Source organism: Panthera onca, chromosome C2 (genome assembly GCF_046562875.1).
Source record: "Panthera onca isolate mPanOnc1 chromosome C2, mPanOnc1 haplotype 2, whole genome shotgun sequence".
Lineage (NCBI taxonomy): Eukaryota > Metazoa > Chordata > Mammalia > Carnivora > Felidae > Panthera > Panthera onca.
The window spans coordinates 52,673,854-52,697,003 of NC_138347.1; the positions used below are offsets into that span (position 1 = coordinate 52,673,854).

Consider the following 23,150-nt stretch of genomic DNA (forward strand, 5'->3'; position numbering starts at 1 on the left):
AGAACAAAATAGGGACAACGGGAGAGCAAGTGATGGTTGATTTTGTTTGAGGCATGTTCATTGAACATCTAGAAAGTTACTGTTAAAACTCACATCTCTCTGATATCATTGTAGTTCTTCAATTCTCTAATGCAGAGCAGAGCCTATTGAAAGAGGACACAGAGAAGGGAAGTTTTGAAATAAAGCAGAAAGTCAGATAGATTGTGATCCCTATCTGTTCTGATGTCAGTTTTGATTGAGTAGTCTCACAGTGACAAGCAACAGGACAAAACTGTCAGTGAAGGGCCTCATAAAAGAGTGAAGAAGACCTAGAAATGGAAGGTCAGAGAGGGGGATGGCAAAAAACAAACTTTATTTACTTTCCAACTCTACTGGGAACTGCTGATCAAGGAACTGCCTCACGGAAATTCAGGAAAACTAACAAAAAGTATATTAAACCAATCACTGTTTACCTTCAGAACATCCTGGGCAAATATTCAGAGAGACCCCATGCATGAAGAAAAGGAAACACAGTAATCTATATCAACCCTTTTAAGTTTTGTATGCATTTTGATTTTGGGAAGAGAAAGAAATGATAGCAAGAGATAGAAAAAAAAAACACCTCTGAATCGATCACTTATTTGTTTTATTAGCTAATAAAAACAGTAAGTCTTCATAGATTATTATTCTACTCCTACTCTTATTCTATTATTCTTATTATCCAGCTATATAACAAGTATGTATATTAGAACGTGGGTCATTTATAACTGCCAACACCCCCTCCTCTTATTTCCTGTTTGCTACATATGGTCCTTTGTATCCAAGCCTTTAATTTTTTTAGTGTTCTACTATTAGCAGTACCCTCTACTAAAGAATACCCTTTAGCCCTATTTTCTCCATAAAAAGTGACTAAAATGGAATGGAAAGTGCACCTTTGCCCCAATGAACAGAACAGAATTACAATACATTTACAGTCCTGTTGACTGGGTTAAGGATCTCCTTCAGTTCACAGGATTCATCTTTTTGAAAACTGATCTACTCTCCTGCATGCCCAAAATCTTGCTGGTTGTTTAGCTCATGTCTCTTTTTATTCAATATAAGGTATTATTATATAAGATGAGCATAGGGGTGACCTAACAGTTTTAGCTACTATGCTAGCTGATCCAGTCTTTCCAAACCGTGAGGTTCATATAATAGAGTTAAATGTCCTTATAATGAAATCATGCAGTGAGATTGTTCCTACTGGTCTTTTACACATAAAATAATTATGGTCATTTCTACCTCAGTTAAAGACATTTTGCTAAGAAGAAATTGGTTTTTATGTAACAAGGTCTCTTTGTAGTTTGCTCTAACCAAGATTAGTACTTGTTTTAGCAAGTAGCTATTAACTTCAATCCCTCTATAAAAAGATACATTTAAGTAATTACCATTACTAGCTTCTTGAGAAAATTGTGTATAATTTAGTCATTTATATTGTACGTACAGAGTAATTTGGTACTTGATGAAAATGGTTAACTTGTGTCTGTGACTCTTGTAGATCCTACTGAACAAGTGACAATACAAGTGCTGCCATCAAAAAATGCCATCAAAGAAGGGGATAACATCACTCTCAAGTGCTTGGGAAATGGTAACCCTCCTCCTGAGGAATTTGTGTTTTACTTACCAGTAAGTGCTTACGGATTATTACTTGGGCTTAACTACTATCATTTTGTCCTGTTGTGTGGCAGCTGGCTGACATTAAAAATTGTACGTACTTGGGCAGCTTGAGAGAGAACGGTGTTGTTCTTGGGGAAAAGGGACACCTGTAGAATGTCCTTTGAAAGTTGTGGGGGGTTTTTTGTGATTGTTTTTGGCATCTGCCAGTGATCCTGCCTTTTCCCTCAGTGTTAAGAGATTTCAGGGGAAAAGAGATAAAAAGCTGCTCATAGGAAACCATAATTACAAACACTCAAGTTTTCATTATCCAGATAAGCTATAAAAATCTCTTCAAAAACAGGTAACTCTAAAATGAAGAACGATGACAGCAAATGGCTTGATGTAGATTCTAGGTCTACCCACAATGCCTTCATGAACACATCTCTGAACCTCCAAAGTAGGACCATTCTGTTGTGTGTTCTATTTAGCTAGATAAAATAAAGCTAGGGGCTATATCTTGCCATCATATATGGTCTTGAAGGGCCAGCCCCTCAGCTTTAATCAGTATCATAGCTGAAAAGAATGATGCAGACAGAGGATAATTTGGAGCATTCCTCTGGGATGTATTCTAGACATCTAGTGGTATGGAGCCAGATAGAGAGAGCTGTCTGAGATACTAGTTAGTTCTCCCAGAGCTCTTCCCAGGTTTGGGTATGACATAACCTTCCACTGAGAGAAGCCATATACAACTTTATATTGCATTTATTGAAGGGATATGTTTACAAATGTCACCTACTACGTTTCTCAGTAATGTTTAAGAATATCATCTACTCCATTACTCAGAAGACTAACATAACTGATTTCTTTTAGACTTAAATATTGGCAGAAAACTTTGTTTCTCCTAATAAATTGACATATTGCTTTTGTTTCATATGCAAATGGACTTCTAAAACTAATTATGTTTCTACTTTGGCTATCCTAATAGCCAAATTTGACAGATTTGACAAATTTGTGTCTTGGTTTTTGGCAATAATATCTAATGATTATGGGTTTTTGTTGTTGTTGTTGTTACTATGTGCTCTTAGTTCATCTATATTCTTTCTATTCTTAGTTTATTAATTCTTTTCTTTTCTTCACTTTTTAAAAAAATTGTTTTCCTCTATCTTTCTCTTTTTCTCCCCATTCCCTTCATCCCTCCCCCCTCTTCTTCCCTTCCTTTATTCCTTCCTTTCTTATTTTTCTCTCCTTTTTATTTGGATATGTAGTATGTTTTCTTTTAAGCTGCCTCAAATATTTTTGTTGAATTAGTCAAGGCATAAATATAAAATGAAGTTTTAGAATTAAAAAAAAAAAAAAACGCCTTAACCCTCAAATCCGAGCCATGCTATCAATGGAATAGATGTTATCCATACCATGTACGTGAGCTCCTCAATTTCCTTAGAACCCAAATCTCAGTTATTTTTCCAGAAATCAGATAACACAAACTCTACTCTCATTTGTCCAATCATAGAAACACATTCCTTTTTTTCTTACATAAGAAAATGCCATTTTCATCATGAAATACAACTCATCTCATTGTAGCTACCAAGTGTAATCATCTGACATTTTACCTCTATCAAAAGGGACAGCCTGAAGGAATAAGAAGCTCAAATACTTACACGTTGACAGATGTGAGGCGCAATGCAACAGGAGACTACAAATGCTCCCTGATAGACAAAAGAAGCATGATTGCTTCAACAGCCATCACAGTTCACTGTAAGTCACCTTATTCTTCATTACCAACTTCACTTTAAAGGCCTCTAATAGTCTAACTAGCCGTCTTTTCAAGTAAATTGCAACTATATATTTCTCAAATGATGTGTGCTTTCAATAGGCTTATTAAGTGCATCAAAGCAAACTCAGCTTTGGTCCAGATTTCCACTGCATTATTGAAATCTGGAGTGGATCTAACAAGTGCAACTTTTGGCAGTGGAAAACTTCCATCTCCTTTCTAAATCTCTTCTATTTGTGCTATTAACAAAATATTCATGGGGATCTTAAAGAAATTACCCGTTTTATATTTTAAGAAAATACTTAGATGTTCTCAAAGTTCACAGTGTTTGCACTTAGCCCAGAAAAAAAGTATAGATTAAATATATTTTAAATTTTTTATTGCAGAATATCATTAGTGCCCAAACCCAAGCAACATAAAGTTACTATAGACTCAACTTTTGGAAGCAGCAGAGGTAGAGACCACTAAAAGCCATTTATTGTGTGTATAGAAGGATAGAAAATTTCTGGAAATAGAACCTCTTCAAAATCACCCTAAACATACCTATTCATTAACTGTTAACCTGCTTTTGATCTCCATATACTCCAATAGTTATATTTACTCTAGTGTGATAGGAAAAAATATACACACAAAAAAGCACCTTAAGTCCTTTACTTTGAAACTGCTGACAGTCTATATTCTTGATGTACCTGACGCATTATGGAATTGGGGAACTAATTTGAACCGTTCCCCAGTGACACTACAATTTACAGAATGCTTTAGGCAAATGTCAGTCTTGCTTGGAGGTATAGGCCAAACTTTTCTAGTAAGTCCTTTGTACCCAGTAGCACCTCAAGACATGATCCATTGCAAGAAAGTTTCTCTAGACATGATCTGCTATAATCCCATTGAGTATGAGGGGTTTTGTTGTTTCAAAACCAAAAGAGACTTTTGAAATTGTTCTGAGGTAATGATTGTAAGTCTTTCTTTCTGCCTATAATGCTTGGAAAACATAGAATGGAAGCTAAGACTTTGAGGGAGATACAAAACTATACACTGGGGAAGAGAGTAACCAGATGGTTGCTTTGAGTGTCTGATGTTGGGAGAACACCCTGGGGAACCCTAGAAAAACAGCAAACTGTTAAGAAATGTTCACCACCAGGCCATTTCTCTGTTTGTTCCATGTTCATGTTGTATAGATCTGAGTGTGTTTGCCATCAGAAGCTGGTTAGAAAGAAAGCAGTGACCTTAGGATAACAACAATGCTACTTTTTCTCTGGGGACCAGTCAGTCCTGGGACCATTTATCCAGCCTGTTCCATGACTACCCATCCCCCAAAAGAAATGAAGTGAGAGAACATAACCAGCAGATAGAACTGCCTATAAAATAACTCCCTGATATCATTGTCCATGAGATCTGTGGGCCAATACCAATAATCCAGTGCTTGGAGATGGTACAGGAAGCTTAAATTTAAGAGACCCTAAAAGGAAAGAGCCCTTATTTGTGTTACTTGTAGATCAGCAGGGATGGATAGATAACAGAGTGATAAGGCAAAAGACTTGGGTGCAGCCACATTGTAGCTCAATGATCAACTGTGATAAAGAAAAAAATAAAATAAACAAAAGTATGTAACAACTTAATTGGATTTCACTGCACTTAATTGGATTGAAATGATTTTCGGTTTTGAAAGGTCGACTATCACATTGGGCTTTAAGGACTGTATTTCTCTTTAACTACAAATAAAACAAGATTTTACTCTGAATTACATGAAATGAAAACATAAAAATCCTATTTTTTGGTCCATTTATCCTTGATTGTTGTTTGTTGTCTGAAAACAAGATTTGTCTCCTTTGCATAGATGACTAAAGGGAGTATGGATAGAGAGGCAGCAAGCCACGCTTGCACATGTTTGCAGAAGGTCGTCAGGGCTTCCCGCCCACAGATCCATAGTTGCTGATGAAACATCTACTATTCCTCTGCCGATTCATGCACAGATATAGTCCTCATCAGAACTTCCAAAGTCCATCATCATCCTTTAAAATCACTTCTCTTACCTCCTCACCGGCAAGTTAACTGTCCGACCAGTAAAAGCTTCTAACTCTCCCTGAATAGGATGTTCATCTAAGTGTAATTGACTCAAACTTTCTGAGGAAACTCCACTTTTCTCTGTGACAATGCATATTTTAATATTAATGAGAAACGGCGAAAGCATGCTTCTTTCTTTCATTCAGTAATTGTGTTTCAGAGCCTACCATGTAGCAGACATTGTGGATACTCAGTAACAACTCAAGGAATGGCTCCTACCTTCACAGTTCTTACAATCTTTATGTATTTTTTATCTCTTTAAAGTTTATTTATTTTGAGAGAGAGGGAAAGAGAGAGAATCCCAAGCAGGCTCCATGCTGTCAGCGCGGAGCTTGACACAGTGCTCGATCCTATGAACCACAGATCACGACCTGAGCCAAAATCCAGAGTTGGACACTTAACCCACTGAGGCACCCCAATAGTTCTTACACCCTAACAGGAAAAACAAGTATTAAAAAGGATGTTACAATCAATGAACTTAAGTTATAACATGTGTAAAACCAAGGAAAAGCACAGGGTGCAATAGGAAATCCCCACTGCCATAGAATAAAGTCTCAACTCTTAGCAAGGTAAGCACAGTCCTTTAGGGTCTGGCTTCTACTAATTATATAGGTTTATCTTTCATGTGTTATAATCATTCATAGTAGATTACTCACCACTATTAAAGCTGCCATACACCCTCAGCTCTTTGCCTTTGTTTATGTGGTAGGAGTTTCCCTGTTTCTCCATTTATCAAAGCCCTTCTCAACAGTCAGGGACCACAAGCAGACACTGCCTCCTATACAAGGCCTTTATCAGTGGTTTGAAACCCAGTTTGGCTCTGTTCTCTACACTCCTATAAGTCTTTGCTTGTACCTCCATTTGTAGCCCTTCCTTTAGTTTTTCAACAAATATTCATTGAGCTGCTGCTGTATTAGAGTCACATAGTTGAGTGCGTATTACTTCTACCTCAAAAATTGTAAATTGTAAGCTTCTATTCATTTCTGTATCTCCTGTCAGAGCTTGAAACATAGTAGCTGCACAATAAATGTTTGTTCTATTGAATTAAATTTTCCTCATACAGATCATACTGTGATAGTAAGATTTTATAGAAATTACTTTCCATCTGAAAGATTATGCCTACTTAGATGTTTTTATACTGTATTTTAAAAATGATACCTGCCAAGAATGTACCTAACAACTGATCTTATTTAAAATTTCAACTGCCTGAGAAATGGAATAGCATTTTTTAAAAATCTACTATAGTCAATTCCCTCTGAAGAAACAGACTACCTCATGGTTTTTCACATTATCACCTGCTGTCTAAATATACTTGATTTTCTCCTGGCATGGCTTATCAACTCTTTTTATAATATTTACCTAGTCATCATCTTTCGTTTCTTCCAGAAGTGATTTAAGAAATATTTTTCTTAAGGTAATAGACCCCAGGGGAATACTTATATGCAGTCAAAACATCAGTCATGTTAACTCCAAATAAATGCATAATCAAGTAGATTGACCATTCACATGTCCAAACTGGTCTCAAAGCTGGCTTGAAATACTGGACTTATTATGCTACAGTTCAGTTATTTTGGTCACATAAATCAGTTCTGAATTTTGACTACAGTTAGAAGGACTTTTTTTCTTTCATCTTTTCTTCTCAAAAATATTTTGAATATCTTCCTTTCCTGGAGTTTGCATTTCAAGCAGATTTTTTGCTTCACAGATTTGGATTTGTCCTTAAACCCAAGTGGGGAAGTGACCAAGCAGATTGGTGATGCCTTGCCTGTGTCATGCACGATATCTGCTAGTAGGAATGCAACTGTGGTATGGATGAAAGTAAGTATGATTCCTTGGTACTGTTACACTGTTTGGACTGACTCCTTTTTGGCTTCTTTTGCATTTTATATGACATCTAAATATGTATATCCATGGGTAATATGTTTATACGCCCACACTCATGCTCTTTCTCTACATTATAATAATATAATGATGTCATAATCAAATTTTAGAGGTACTCAACAACACTATGGCATCCATAATTGGTTGTCTGAACTTTACCTTGGGACATTGATTTGTGTGTATCTACTAATTCTACACATACACACATGCTCACAGACACACACATGTATGCAGTTACATGCTGTAGAGCTTAACAATTTTCAGTGTGTTTTAAGCCACATTATTCTCACAAGACCCCTATGAAATATGCAGACATTTATTATATCCTCATGTTATTCATAAAGAAGCTGGTGTGAGAGAAATCAGAAAGGTCTCAAGTGACAGAGTTAGATTCCAATTCAGGCCTCACTGGGTACAGTAAATGCTGTGCTTCTGATCACCCAATGTTCAGCTTCTCTGCTGAAACTGATCTTAAGTGTCTGAATGTGAGTTCATTGAATTAGTAGCTCCTTGAAGGTAGGGATCTCTTTTCATCCCTGGGCCATAGTAGATCACAGTGGAACTTGGTCAGTATTTCCTGAGTGAGTGCTTATATTCTTGTAATTGTCTGAAATGTAAGCAATTACTGGGAACCTAATCACTGTTCTTTTTAGAGTGTCATAGTAGGATTGGTAATTGGTAACTTGAGACAAGGTTATCACCAGAGGGAAAGATGGTAACTATAATCCCACCAGGAAATCATTCGCTAGTATATCTAAACATCCAGTGCATGTGTTGACAAACACATACAAACCATTTCACATAGGAGTTGACAAGAATTGTCTTTATAAAAAAATATATTGTTAGAATTTCTCCTTGCTGAAAATATACATTATTTTGTATCGATTTTTTTAAATTTTTTAAACATTTATTTATTATTGAGAGACAGAGAGAGACAGAGAATGAACAGGGGAGGGGCAGAGAGAGGGGGACACACAGTATCCGAAGCAGGCTCCAGGCTCTGAGCTGTCAGCATAGAGCCTGACACGGGACTCGAATCCACAAACCATGAGATTGTGACCTGAGCCAAAGTCGGGTGCTTAACCAACTGAGCCACCCAGGCACCCCTTGTATTGCTTTTTGATCTCTTTTAACACTAGATCCCCTGTGACTTGTTTTTTTCTTGTAAAGCTCACCTTTGTATTTTATTTTCTTTTAGCCTCCTCACTCTTCTTGTGTTCATTCAGATAATTAAAATGTCACTCTGTAGACTGCATATTTAATAGGATGTATTTGTAGTCGTTGATGGTCAAAGGACTAGACAAATTCTAGGCAACTAGACTACTCAGCAATCATATGAGCACTCATAGTTTGTTTTACTACAGGACTAGAGAAACTAAATTTACTTGGCTAAACCAGTTTCTACATCTGCAGATGCAGTCACTGTTGTTAACTGAATGCCTAATGTCAATAGGGCTGATCAAGATTACCTGGCCATTGATTAGTTGATGAGGAGTGGAGAAAAATTCACAGTGGGGAAAGACCACATGATTTTAAGATTGTGTTTAGTTTTCTGCTTAAGAGAATTTCTATTACTGGTAATAATAGAATTGTTTTCTGTATATCAAGTGATTTTTTAAATTAAATGCTATTTCATTTGTTCTAAGAAATTAGGATAGTAAGCTGTTATTAATGGTTTCTTTAAAAAGCATTTTGTCATGATTGTCATGGCACTGCAATGCATCCCATGTCTTGAGAAAATGACATTTCTAGCATTTATGCCTATCATTGATAACATAGTGTGGGTCTCCAGGGTCTTTCAATACTAGTTCATCTACATTTACTACAAGGGGTAGCTGTTATTAATTGGGAACTTTCCTGAAAGTTCTTATTACTTATATAATTAAGTCCTCACAATTCAGTATGGTAAGATTATTATCCTACTTCAATAATAAGGAAACTGAGTCTTAGAAGTGTATGAATTTGTTCCAAATTATAAATTCAGTAAATAAGACAGTGAAATAAAACTTAATCTGTAAAACTACAAAGGAAAAGGGAAATCTATTTTTGAAAGCATCTGAAGTTAAGAAAAAGGAACTTGCCTTTTCTTTAGACCCAGAAGAATAATTTTAGGCTCCATGATTATCTAATAAATACATGTGGACCATATGAAGTAATTAACTTCTTATTTAATCAGGATAACATCAGGCTTCGATCTAGCCCATCATTTTCTAGTCTCCATTATCAGGACGCTGGAAACTATGTCTGTGAAACTGCTCTGCAGGAGGTGGAAGGCCTAAAGAAAAGAGAGTCGTTGACACTGATCGTAGAAGGTAATAAATACTGGCACACCAATTCAAAATTTTCTTTGAGAATTTGGTATCTAGTTTCTCTTAAGAGCTCTGTTCAACATCTTACTTTAATTGTAATGATATTGCAGGAAAACCTCAAATCAAAATGACAAAGAAAACTGATCCCAGTGGACTGTCTAAAACAATAATCTGCCATGTGGAAGGTTTTCCGAAGCCAGCTATACAGTGGACAATTACTGGCAGTGGAAGCGTCATAAACCAAGCAAGTATTTGTCTTCTTGTTATGTGCTGTACTTGGTATGATGTGGGGTTTTACTGAAGTACCTAAACTGTAGGCTAGCTTGTTAGCAACATGAAATTTGCAGTATATTCTCAGAGGAAGCTTTTGCTAACTTCCTAATTTTTCTGAAGGAAAGAACATGGCTCAAAGAGAAATTTTAAATCCCAGGGCCATGGAGAAGGGAAGAATCATTATGTTGTGGTCAGTATCTGTTTTTAAAAGAATGTAAACTGAGTGCTGTTCCATGGTCATTAATTTCTGAAACTTGGGTGATTAAAACATTAAGGTATACACTTTTCTGCATCATAAACTTACACATCTGAGTATAAGTGGCCTCCATTACTTTGCTTACTTATGCACGTTAAGGGATATTTCTTCTTAAAACTGGGCCCTGAGGGGTGGTGAAGAACACAGTCACCATTTGTAAACATATGGTCTAATTTGTGTATGCCAAGGCTAGGGCCAGAATTAGGCTGGCTAAATAGATAGTGTCTCTCTAGGATGTTTCCTTCTGAACAAAAGTAGACATAAAGCAAACTTTAATATTTGTACCTTTGTCAGGACATTTTAATAATAGCAAAGGGCTAATAACTTATGGACACTACCAATAATTTTCTGTTTGACAGAAATAATAATAATAATAGAATCTGACCTGTCACTAGGGGTTCAGTACTGTCATCCCATTAAATTGCTAGTCTGCTTGGGTTACTGACATACTTGTTCATTCCATTTTCTCTACGGTAGTTTTCATGGCCCTGTTCTTAGTGGAGTCAGTTAAAGACTCTTTAGGAACACCCAGCAGTGCCATTTGATTATCTGAATCTTCTGTGCTGCCTTCTTCCCAGCTTTGGACACAATTGAAATCCGAGAAGGCATTCATAAAGCAGAGTTGCATTTAGTTTTAAGTTAAAATTTCCACTCTTTCTCTGCCATGGAAGTTGGGCTGCTGGTCCAGCTTATACAACATAATTTTGCAGAGCAAGGTGAATTTTGGCTCTTTTACCTGTGAGTGATGCATATGTATTTGCATAACTCCAAGTATGGAAGGTCCCAAAGGAGTGGACATACTTGAAGCAAATGACTCCTGATTTGATTGGGTGTGATGGGGACACACAAGGCAGCATACATGAGGAAGGCAAAATGTCTCTAGACACTTTGACTCTAAGGAAATTCAGTTTTTTTATTTCAGAAAAAGAAACAAGAAACACCAGAATTGCTGACAGCGTACAGATCTATGTTTTTTTTAGCATCAAAAATGACTGTTTTCTGTTCTATTATTTTTGTTTCTAGTTCAATTCAGTGATAATTATAGCAAAAAAAAAAAAAAACACCTTTATATACTGGAAAATAGAAAAATAAGCACACAACAGATATTTGATGAACAGATAGAAAGATTTAAAAGGCCACCCTTGAAATGAATAAATACATTTTACAGAGATAAAACAAAAGCAAAGACTCAGTGAGAAAGTCATGTGAGAAATACTAGTGGGAAGTGGAAAAGTAGCATGTGAACTTACTATAAGGATAAAAATAACAATGCCATTCTTCATTGTCAAGGAGAAGGATTGATTCTGGCCCACTAGGTGATATGTTATTTTTCTTGTTCTGGATTTGTGCTGATCCATCCATAATCTTTTATTTGTTCCCTGCTCAGTCACGTGGTGAATCTATTATTTTATAACTACTGATGCCTCTAACCACTCCTGTCCCAGGGACTAGATAATCTCCCTAAGCAAGAGACTATCCTATGACCTCAAGGCTCTTACAGTATAGTTGGAGGAAGCAAAGAACAATGTAGGACATGGTGGCATAACACAACTCAGAAAAGAGTCCAAGTACATATTTGCTTTAATCCAGTTGGCCCTTGGAGCCAAGTCCTGGGAAAGAGATTAAAGTGAATTGTCTCGGAGCAACTGGGTGGCTCAGTCAGTGGTGCACACGACTTTTGATCTCAGGTTTGTAAATTCAAGCCCCATGCTGGGTGTAGAGATTGCTTAAAAAAATAAAAAATACAAATAAAGTGAATTATCTCTTATTTTTGGAGGAATTGAATTGCAATGATTGTCCTCATTAACGCCTCACAAAAAACAAATGAACTTACCAGTCACTGAAAAAGAACCCATTCTGTATTTAGCTCAGGAAACAAGAAAAAATAGTTTGATTTTCCCATGAGCAAATCATACATATGTAAGTACTTAGATATAATGTTGAAGATAAAGGAATTAACCCCTGAAGTTAAAAACAATGACATAATTTACAAATAAAAATTAAATTCTTAAATGTATTAAGAGAAAACCAGTGATTAGATCATTGCTGATTAATCATTTTGAGACAAGTACTATCACGCCAAAGTACTAACTAGCCTGAGAATCTCGAAAAAACAGAAAGAGTTTAATTAATTTAATAATTACAATAAAAGAATAAACAGAATAGAAGAATAAACAGAAATTTGATTTTGGATCCACTAATCTTTCCTTCCCTGCTGTAGATAGAAACCTGAATTGGCCTTTTATCGTTGACCTTATACATATCCTTGAACACCAAATAGCACTACAAAGCACCTCTCCTGGTTCACTCAGTATTACTCTTTTCCATGTGTTTAATCCCTTTATACTTCTAAGTTCATCTTCCTTCTTCTTTTCCAGACAGAGGAATCTCCTTATATAAATGGCAGGTATTATAGTAAAATTATCATTTCCCCCGAAGAGAATGTTACATTAACTTGCACAGCAGAAAACCAGCTGGAGAGAACAGTAAACTCCTTGAATGTCTCTGCTAGTGAGTATTTCATTTATGGCATTAAAAAAGTAAGAAAATTTGAAGTTATTCTTCATTAGTTTAAAATCTTCAATTCCATCTTCCTGTACTGCATTATGGTAAGTTTTATTTATTTATTTTGCATTTGGTGTCATCATCATAGGCTCTTTTCTTTTTTCTTTTCCCGGTGTCCATCCTTGTACTATCCTTGTCTTGACAGTTAAATCATTTCATGTTTTATCAGTCCAGAGACCTTATCTTGTCCAGGTATACTTCCCAAGAGCAACAGAGGATAAGAACTGAGTTGTTCTTTTTTAATCCGTGTTTTGTGTTCCGAATAGAGATAATTCAAAGACTATCTGAAAACACCTTTTAACAGTTTTAATTTTGGTAAAATTTTAATTCCCTTTAATCTATTACTTTGCATTCCAATTCTTTGAGGTATTTATCCCAACTTTATTTTGAATAGGAATGCCACATGCTTAGTCATTTAGCAAACTGATAGAAAACCGATACTCGAATTTATGAAATCCAGCTTCCAAAGTTGATGCTTTTGAAGATGATATTTGAGTCATGACTACAAATTAGATCAATGCAATTATCTTAGAAAAGTGAAAAAATCTGACATGTTGAGCAACTTCTTCTGAAAACAATTTTCACTTAATTTGAAATTATCTATCATCTTCAATTTTGTCGTTGTTTCTATCACCGGTCAACATTAAGTCAGGACCAGCCTGGAATGAGGCTTGGTTCTGGACAGGATGCTAACTGACCTTCCAGACCTTTATTTTTCACTCAGTTGGAATCCTGTATGTGACATGAGCCAGGATAGGGATATACTGACTAGGAATTAGCTGGAGCTAGGAAAAAATAATTGTGTAGAGATAATGGGCCTTAACAGAATATGACGGAAATATAAAAAAGCCTGATGGATTGACAGGACAAAAGAACCAAACAAATTTAACTCTAAAATAGGTGCATTGACTTCTCAAAATTCAATTTAGCAAGTATTGATTTGTCCAACCTACAAAAAGAACTTATCCTTTCTTCCTGAACACAAGTTTCTCTTTTATTCCAACCCATTGAATAGCAGTTTCTAGACCTTGCAGTGGCTTGATGAACATTTAATACAGTTGTTTTCAATTTCACTGAGCACCTCCTAAAATTCCAATATAGTATATATGAGGACGGTCTGGGAATCTGCATTTTAACAAATGTCACTGGAGGTTCTGATGCAGGCCCATGCACATAGAAGAATATTTAAGTAGTTTAATATTAGATGATAATCCAGCACATCAGCAATTCTTAAAATGGGCCAGGAGCATGGTGCTATCAGAGTCATTTGGAGGGCTTCTGCAAACATCACATGGGATACCTCTTTGTCTCTGAAACATCCCTAGTTTTAACCTCTGCCCCCACCACTGTGAGAACATAGCTAATGACAAGTCCCTGACACTAGAGGATAAAAATGAATTCTCCACCGAGGCAGGAAAAGTTGAGAAACACTGCATTGTGATATATGGCAACTTGTTTCTCTTAAGGAAAAAAAAGCCCTATTAAAAGGTGGTAAATAGTGGAGAAATTAATACGGATTTCAGATTAACACTAAAGCTTGTCAGTTGTGAAATTTTCTATGGTAGATTAATACCTTCGCAGTTTTAACGACTCTCCTTAAAACAAGATTAATTTCTTTGTAGGGAAGTTCACGCTCTATTAAATGTAAATTTTTTTCTACCCTTAGCTGTAGAATAGATATTTTATCTTTGAGTATTATTACATCATACTATAATGGTAAAGGTGACTTTCATATATCAACAAATTTTGTTTTTAATTTCATATTAACATTTTTCATTTCAGTAAGTATTCCAGAGCACGATGAGGCAGACGAGATAAGTGGTAGGTACTATGCTGCCGACTCTTCTTCCTTGACTATCAGCTCAAGATTTATGAAGTGTCATTGTATAAGTAATTTCTTAGCTGCCACAATTTTGACTTGAATTAAAATAGCAAATGAGACCAGATAGCAAGAATGCTAAAACTTTTATCTTTTAAAAGCACAAGTTTGCATGTTACTCATAGTAGTAGTAAGCCTTAATTATTCTTAATAAAAAATAATAGCCAGATTGACTTCTTTTCAGAAATCCTTGGCGGTGTCTGTAATAGCATGGACTTTTCTTCTCTGTTGTAGATGAAAACAGAGAAAAGGTGAATGACCAGGCAAAACTAATTGTGGGAATCGTAGTTGGTCTCCTCCTCGCTGCCCTGGTTGCTGGCGTTGTCTACTGGCTGTATATGAAGAAATCAAAGTAAGTTATGGAAAAACTAACGTCCCTGGGGAGAAAATGCAGTGTGTCAATGATGCTAACGTCAGCTGGGTGTACAATTTCTGTAACAGGAAAGGCATGTACCCCAAATCGGGCTGATGGTGTTTTGCTTTCAGCTCACAGTGACTGCTTTGTCAGCATCGGGGAATTCGCTTGGGGTGTGATTTCACAGGTGTCCCCTTATTTTTCTCAGTCAATCGTCTAAATTCAGTGCTGGTGTGTGTGGGGGGCAGGGGCGGTGGGTATTAAAAAGCACATGCTGCTAAAAAAGTCGGCCATTCTAAGCCATTTGGCTGAGGTTGGTAGAGAGGAATTAAAAATGGTTAGTACAGGGGTACTGGGTGTCTTAGTCGGTTAAGCGTCCAACTTAGGCTCAGGTCATGATCTCATGGTTCATGGGTTCAAGCCCCTCATTGGGCTCTGCACTGACAGCTCAGAGCCTGGAGCCTGCTTCAGATTCTGTGTCTCCCTCTCTCTCTCTGGCCATCTCCTGCTTGTTCTCCCTCCCTCCCTTTCTCTCTCTCAAAAATAAATAAATGAACATTTTAAAAAATGGTTAGTACATCCTGTACATCCTGTGGGAATGGCCAGGTGTCTGCAGTGACAGTTCTGGCCAGCAGTGAAACTGCTGGTGAGATAGTATTATCTTGTCACTTCTCCCCTATTCTAGTTAAGTCACTTAGGTCCATAAAAGGATCTAACTCAGGAAAAAAAAAAAATCATCATTTTTTTTTTTTGTCTGTAATTTAAAAAGAAAATTAAAGTACCAAGACTACTTAAAAAATTATTTAGGTTAAAAATTATTACTCATAAAATAATCCAGTTAGAACCAACTTTACAAATGATCTAATAGTGGTTTATAATGCAAATCCGATTAACCAATGAAGATTCTTCACATACACACACGCCTAATACTCCTCATCACCCCAGCCTTGGCCCCAGATTCAGATGTGGAAGGGCAGAGATGGGGTTCTAGAGTTTTGCGTTTTTAGTTTCATTAGTGATTCTGTCGCATACCGTTGGTTTCATACATGAGGAAATTGATTTTTGCAAGGGGGGTGTGTATAGCTAGTGGCAGCTTCGGACTTAGTTTTCTATTTTCTTGATGTCTGATATAACCCCTTTCAACAACTCAGGTAAGTTAACTTAAAAGAAAATGAAAAGAAAAAGCAGACTTAACTAAGACCCATGATGTTACCTTGTAAAGAAAGCAATTTCGGTGAAGCAATATTCCAATGGAGCTGCCATCAAAGAGAGGCAATAGCTTAGAAATCTTTAAAGTCACATAATATAAGCCTGTATTGAGTTCTGTTTTGATCCTGCAGCTCATCTCTGAAGCAAATACTATTATTATTCGTATTTCACATTTGAAAGAATTAAGGCAGAGAATAGTTTTAAATTACTTGCTTAAGGTTACAGTTTGTAAGGGCTGGAATTGTATTTGGTTTAAGACAGAGCTGTTTTAGCATCTTTGTGCTTAATTACTAGGTCTTATTGTCTATCACCATGCCTTACTTTTTCCATGGTTTGGGATTTGTTTTTGTTTTTGTTTTTGTTTGGTTTGGTTTTGGTTTTTTGGTTTGTTTTCATCATGTATGTTCCTGGTATGTGTTATAGTTGTACTCGTTCACTCTCACGTAGGGGCACAGTCCCTTTTGATCTTGGCACCTCACTCCTCAATCTTGAGCAGTCCCACTATCACTTGGTAACAAATGTATTCTTTTTGTCAGTGTACATTTTACCTGCCAACACTTTATGTGGGTTTGTGCCTGTGGTTTCTATGGAAAATTTAGAAGATGGCCTGTTCCCTGTGCATGAAAGGAAACGCAAACTGTTGCTCAGAGACAATATCTAATAAAAAATTCTTCTATCTGTAGAGGTTTCTTGATGGTCAAAATCCTATTCTCCCTTTATAATTCACTATAAAGTATTCACAAACCTAACAGCTTGGACTCTGGAGTATTTCCCTTTTATTTACTTCAGATTTCTGATGCATTCCAATGTAATTTTATTTCTTAAAAGAATAAAAATGAAATTTCTCTGTATCCTGGAACTGAGCTGAAAAATAAACGGCAGTTCTCTACATTATGACAAAATAAATGCTGAATTTTTGGAGCTCCCCCAATGTTTTTAATCATCCTATTCTAATTGCCAGGATCTCATTAGACCCCATTTATTTTTCCATGAATAAAAAAATTATGTGTGTAGGATTTTTTTTTATTGTTACTTCATTGGCTATTATCATGGTGACCGAAAATTAAAATCATGGATAAATAAATTCTGGACACTTGGCCTCATAGTGTCTTTAGGTTAAGGGTTAAGACTTCATGAATTTCCTTTTAAGTGCCTCATTAAATTAAGAGCAGATTTTACCATCTGACTTGAACATTTGTCTAAATAACTGTTATTTAATTGAAAAGTACATCAACTTTGCCAGAGTTATTATTATTGGTAATCAAAGTAATAAATTGCAATTCTCATCCCAAGCATCAGAGCATTTTTATGAAGAATTGTGGAACTATTCAGATTTGCTAAGTATTTTGCATTCCTGATTACTTATTCCTTGCTAGTGCCCTCTGAGATAAGCCAGCATTTTTGCAACATGAGTCATTGTTAATCCTTGTGTCCAGAGTAAGTTGCACATTCATAATAAGAGCTTTCAAGTTAAGAATTGCTACATCATTTTGGGCTGTACTATACTCTCTTTCTTTCTTCTTTTCTATATAATAATTTCGACTTTACAAATCACTACAAGGGTTTCATTGCTGTCATCAGCTAATTCATCACCATTTTACATGGGTCTGAGAGATTTTTAATAAACATATAGTCCAGAGCTTTTCCCCAGATATATAACCCTATGTTTACCATTTTGAAAAATAATACCATCAATAATGTTGCAAGTCACCATTATGGCAAACACTTTGAACAAAGATTACAAGTTAGACATCTTATTTAAAAGTCTCAGTTACACATTTCCCAGAGCAGGAAGGTTTAAGCGGCATTTAGAAGTTCTTTGCATTGGCAATTTTAAAAGTCAGTGGAGAAAGAGGAGAGAAGCAATCTTTCATGCCCAAGTAGAACTTAAGAGTACATTTGTTAACATGCCTAGTGGCCACTTAGCTAACATGCATTCCCCATTCCATTAGTATGAGCTGCATATATTCGTATCTATTTCAAATATGAAGAATTGCAACAAGAAATGCTTAGCAGTCATGCTTGGCATTGTGATCTGGTATATTCATTGTAGAGTAAGGACTCACGGTGATTCCTCTGCTGCTTTAAATCATATGATTTCTCATTACAAGTTATTTTCCTTAAGTTGGATGTTTTTTAATAATGAAAATGGATGACTGGTCATTTCCCATGTATATAGAGAATTAATTCATAGTACTACGCAAAAAGCATTAATTGACTAACTTCATTTCTAGCTGTCTAACAGATAGGAGAATATTAAAGAAATAGAGGCTATTCAATTATTATTTTTTATTGGGGTGCCTGGGTGGCTCGGTGGAACATATGATTTCAGCTCAGTCATGATCTCACAGTTCATGAGTTCAAGCCCGCTGTCAGCATGGAGCCTACTTTGGATCCTCTCTTCCCCTCTCTCACTGCCTCTCCTCCACTTGCATTCTCTCAAAAATAATAAATAAACATTAACAAATTATTATATTTTATTATTTTCTCCATTTCTCTTAATTCTGTCCTCTGAACATTGTTTTTAGCTCCTCAAAGTTAAATGTTACTCTTTGAGTTCCAAATCCTCTCTTGCATATCTTGGAGTACAATAACTAATGAAAAATTAAAAGCCAAAGATAAAGGAAAAATAGAAAGGCAGCATAATGTAACCACTAACTTATTCAGGCATTTATTAAAACCATAATTTCCAGGTTGGTTGCATTTAAGAGACCCCTGACCACCATACTTCTTATCACTAAACTGCGAGTAAGCATTAACCAGACATTTGTAATCTCAAAATACACATTGTGTGAATCTTGGAAACTTAACAAGCGATTTATCTTTTGCAACTGTGGAACTCATGACTATTTTCATGAAGTTTTTCTGTAATATGTAGACAAGCTGTAAGTCTAAAAATCACAAATATCTTGTCAGTTCTGCCTTGTGTAATGCTATATTATTCCACTACTGCCTCAGGAAAAAAAAAAAAAAAAAAAACAGAGACAGTCTTAAATTGGCAAAAAGACTAAAGAAGACTTGCCTAAAACCCTGAAATTTTAAGAAACAATATTATTTGTTTCTTAACCATGCTATTAAGCCTTTCTAAAATGTTTCTCATTAGTATCTCTTGATGTGTAGAACAAGATCTTGTAAGAAACTTGATTTTAACTGAATTCTCTTTCCAATCAATACTCTAAAATCAAATGCATGTTCCCACGAGGGAAAACTGACCCCCTACTGAATAAATTGAGGATAGTGCTGGAGGACCATTTATAGCACATTTTTAATGACTTTCCTCATTTATTGCTATATAAGCACCTACTAGTCTTTTTTCTATTTATTTTTTTTAACTGAAATTCTCAACAATTTAATGAGTTAAATGCAGGTAACCCTATTTCACAGTGTCCAAGTCCTTGTGAAATTAACCTGCTCAAGGTAGTGCGTGCAGTATATTATTCCATATCCCCATGTAGTTTCAAGTATATTTTGCTGCTTCAAAACTTCTTTGGAATTAAAATTTATCTGACTTGGATTGGTTGCTGGCATTTAATATAGTGCGAGGGATGGGAAAGTGTGCTTTAAAATGCAGGCCTGACATGGCCTCTCTCCTTGTGTTATAAATTGGGCTAATCCTTGGACACCTAGGTGGGCCAGTTGGTTGAGAGCCCCCGACTCTTGATTTCGTCTCAGGTCATGATCCCATGGTGATGGGATGAAGCCCTGTGTCAGGCTGTATGTGGAGCCTGCTTCAGATTCTCTCTCTCTCTCTCTCTCTCTCTCTCTCTCTCTCTCTCTTCCTCTGCCCCTCCCCCTCTTTGCTCTCTCTCAAGAAAAGAAAAAAAAAAAAGAAATTGGGCTAATCCAAATATTGGTTTCTTTCCATAACCTAGCAGGCAGCCAGAAGAAGGGAGAAAAGAAAATGCCCCATTAGTCTATCAAACCATAAATAACAGTGGACTAGAGGGAAAATAAGATAATGTAGAAATGCTAGAGTCTTCATCCAGTCGATCAATCACAAGGTCATTGGCCATTCAAAGGGCAGAACCATCCATCCGTGACCCTGCTAGATATTACCTGAGATGTTTCCAGAGGAAAGGGCTTGCATCGAAATATAATGTTTTCAATTTTTAAAATCTTTTCTAGCTGTCTGTATATACACGTTTCATTTTTTTAAAATTTCAAATATGTTTTCTCTTCAAAAGTGAAGGGAAGCCTTGTTCCCTGAGCCAAGCTATGTGCTATACCAACATTACCCACCTTAAGGAAACATTTTGAACAGTAAGGCTGCAGGTGGCATCCTGTTTTTGTTGCATATTCAGAATTGTTACATTTATTTTAATTCTCTAATTGTTTATGTAATAGATGGTCCCCATATTCACTATTGGCCTAAACGAAAGGCCATTTTTTGAGATTTTTACTGAAGACTTAAGGATTTCCTATTTTAGCAGAGAGTTTCTTTAGTGAGTCTTAGAAATTCCTAAGGATATGAAGTTGGAAGTAGCAATAATAAGACGAACTATTTATTTTTCTTCTTTTCCTTCTTCAAACCCAGAAAATGCTGACAAGTCTTCTTCTGAGACACAGGGACTAGAGCCCTCCTATCCTCTAACTCTTTATTAAGCTTGGCCCAGGAGGAAACTCACTTTGCTGAGAGCTGTGACCAGGGAAGGAAGAAAAATAACTATTCTCTTGGATATGACCTTAATTGCCTGCACAGGTATCAATGGCCAGTTTGCTGAAAGAGGCAATTCCACACTCTCAGGGTCCCAGGCTTAAATGCCAGTAGCCTTAGTGCCATTCTGTGGGGTCTGCCAGGCATGCCAGAAATGAGAAATCGCAGAAAACGTCCCTCTACCTAGGAAGTTTTAACGATTACTCATGCTCCCTCTGAAAGAGTTTTCAAATTTGTTATACCTAAGTCTGCTTTTGAAAATCCTAAAATCTTATGAACTCTTCCATGTGCAAGTTATTTTAAATGGGTATTTTTTTGTTTTCCAAATGTGCAATTCTAGTGTAACATTTTATTTATCTTTTCATAATACCACCTCGCAAGATTGTGATGCATTGGTTAGGACTGCCACTCTCACCCTCCTTCACTTTGCCAAACTTCTTCATTCCCCACTAAATTATTTTTTTAATGCGGTCGTAGTTGACATACAACATTGGTTAATAAGGTGGACGACATATTGATTCGATACATTTATATATGGTGATAAGGTTACCACCAGAGTATTAGCTACCACCTCCATCATGTCACATAATTATCACCTCATTTTGTGGTGAGAACATTTAGGGTCTAATGTCTTAGCAACTCTGAAGTGTTAAAATGAAGGCACACTTAGTTGATACTACCATTATACGTTCCCTACCTCCTTCAAAGGAGATCTCAAAACAAGTCTATAATACTGAGGGAAATCTCACCAAAAAAGTTGGAGAGTCTTCTCAAAAGTTATTTAAAAGCAGTTTGAACCCTTAATAGGCACTGCATTTATGGAAATGACACAGAATGAAGAGTTGAGACTTAAGTTTGAGCTCCCTTCTGCTACTTAGCGGCTATATGGCCATGGGCAGCAGCTCCATGACTCACGTCAGTTTGGTCAGCCTCTGTCACTGCTGAGGGCTTTGCTGTCCACTGTCACATTTACCCTCATATCTGCCCTGCGAGCAGATCCTGTTATTCCCTGTTTATAGGTGAGCAAGCATGCTTCAGAGGATGTATTTGTCCAAGCACTTGCAACTCAGACTTGACACATGAGGATGAGAATCCAGGCCCTCTGACCCTATGACCAAGACTTTACTCAGTCTCACAGATTAGTCTAGATGGTCACCTCGAGGGCTTCCTCCATGATTATTGCGATTCTATGATTTCAATGTTCTCTTAAAGTTACATAAAAGCTGAACAATGAATAAAGTTTAAGGCAACCAATAATAATTTTGACCCAAGCACTCATTCTTCATAAATGCCTAAACTTGTCCTTCAAATCAATTGACTAGAGAATATTTTGCTAAAGAGAATGACTTAAATAAATTTTTCTAGGGTGTCTGGGTGACTCAGTTGGTTAAGCATCCAACTTTGGCTCAGGTTAAGCATCTGACTTTGGCTCACTGTTGTGAGTTCGAGCCCTGCATCGGGCTTTGTGACAACAGCTCGGAGCTTGGAGCCTGGAGCCTCCTTCAGATTCTGTGTGTCCCTCTTTCTCTGCCCTTCCCCTGCTCACACTCGGTCTCTCTCTCAAAAATAAATGAACATTAAAAAAAATTAATTTTTCCTCTTCCAGTAGTAGAGGTATTTATAACCTCTATAATTATTTCAAATCTCTGCTATTTTCCAAAATTAAAAAAGATACATCCATAAAGTTGTATTTATTTTTACTATATCATTTTAAAAACCAAGCCAAAGTAATCAGAATAATTTTTAAATGCTTTTCCTGCTAGGTAGAGTGGAGTCTCAGTAATACAAATGGAAAGATCAGTGATAAAATTTATGTAAATCTCATGTACATAAACACAATATATACCCCCTCCCCCACCAACCACACTATTGTTATTTCTATTTAGCACATTTCATGATGGTTAACACTTAGCATATTTGTATAACTGTGTAACATGGTGCATGGATGCTAAGACCCCTGGAGTTTGAATCCTGGCTTTGCTACTTAGTAGCTGTGTGATCACAAGCAATTTTATTAATCTCATTGTAATATCTGTACCACATTTAGAACAGTGCCTGGCACATTAAGGCATTATAAGGGTGTTAGCAGTTATAATTTTGGAGAGTGAGTTTAAGAAGGGAGATATTTGCTTTTCATTTACAGTTTCATTTTCATATATATATATATATATATATATATATATATTTTTTTTTTTTTTTTTTTTTTTTTTTTTTTTTTTTGCTTTGTACACTTTAAAATAAGAAAAACAATTTGCTTTGTAAACTTTAAAATAAGAAAAACAATTTGTATGGGGTGCCTGGGTGGCTCAGTTGGTTAAGC

At 36.2% G+C, this 23,150-nt stretch overlaps 1 protein-coding gene across 2 annotated transcripts in view; it reads left to right on the plus strand.

Annotated features, from left to right (window-relative positions):
- Positions 1-23,150, plus strand: part of ALCAM (activated leukocyte cell adhesion molecule) — a 209,884-nt gene that overhangs the window by 176,888 nt on the left and 9,846 nt on the right. Inside the window, exons 7-14 of one of the 2 annotated variants that reach the window (XM_060640129.3) lie at positions 1,517-1,644; positions 3,237-3,369; positions 7,155-7,267; positions 9,507-9,642; positions 9,750-9,887; positions 12,551-12,679; positions 14,516-14,554; positions 14,847-14,964. In XM_060640129.3, coding sequence (XP_060496112.1) covers positions 1,517-1,644; positions 3,237-3,369; positions 7,155-7,267; positions 9,507-9,642; positions 9,750-9,887; positions 12,551-12,679; positions 14,516-14,554; positions 14,847-14,964 — 934 coding nt within the window. The remainder of the gene's footprint in view (positions 1-1,516; positions 1,645-3,236; positions 3,370-7,154; positions 7,268-9,506; positions 9,643-9,749; positions 9,888-12,550; positions 12,680-14,515; positions 14,555-14,846; positions 14,965-23,150) is intronic. The other variant, XM_078452976.2, reaches the window with a different exon arrangement.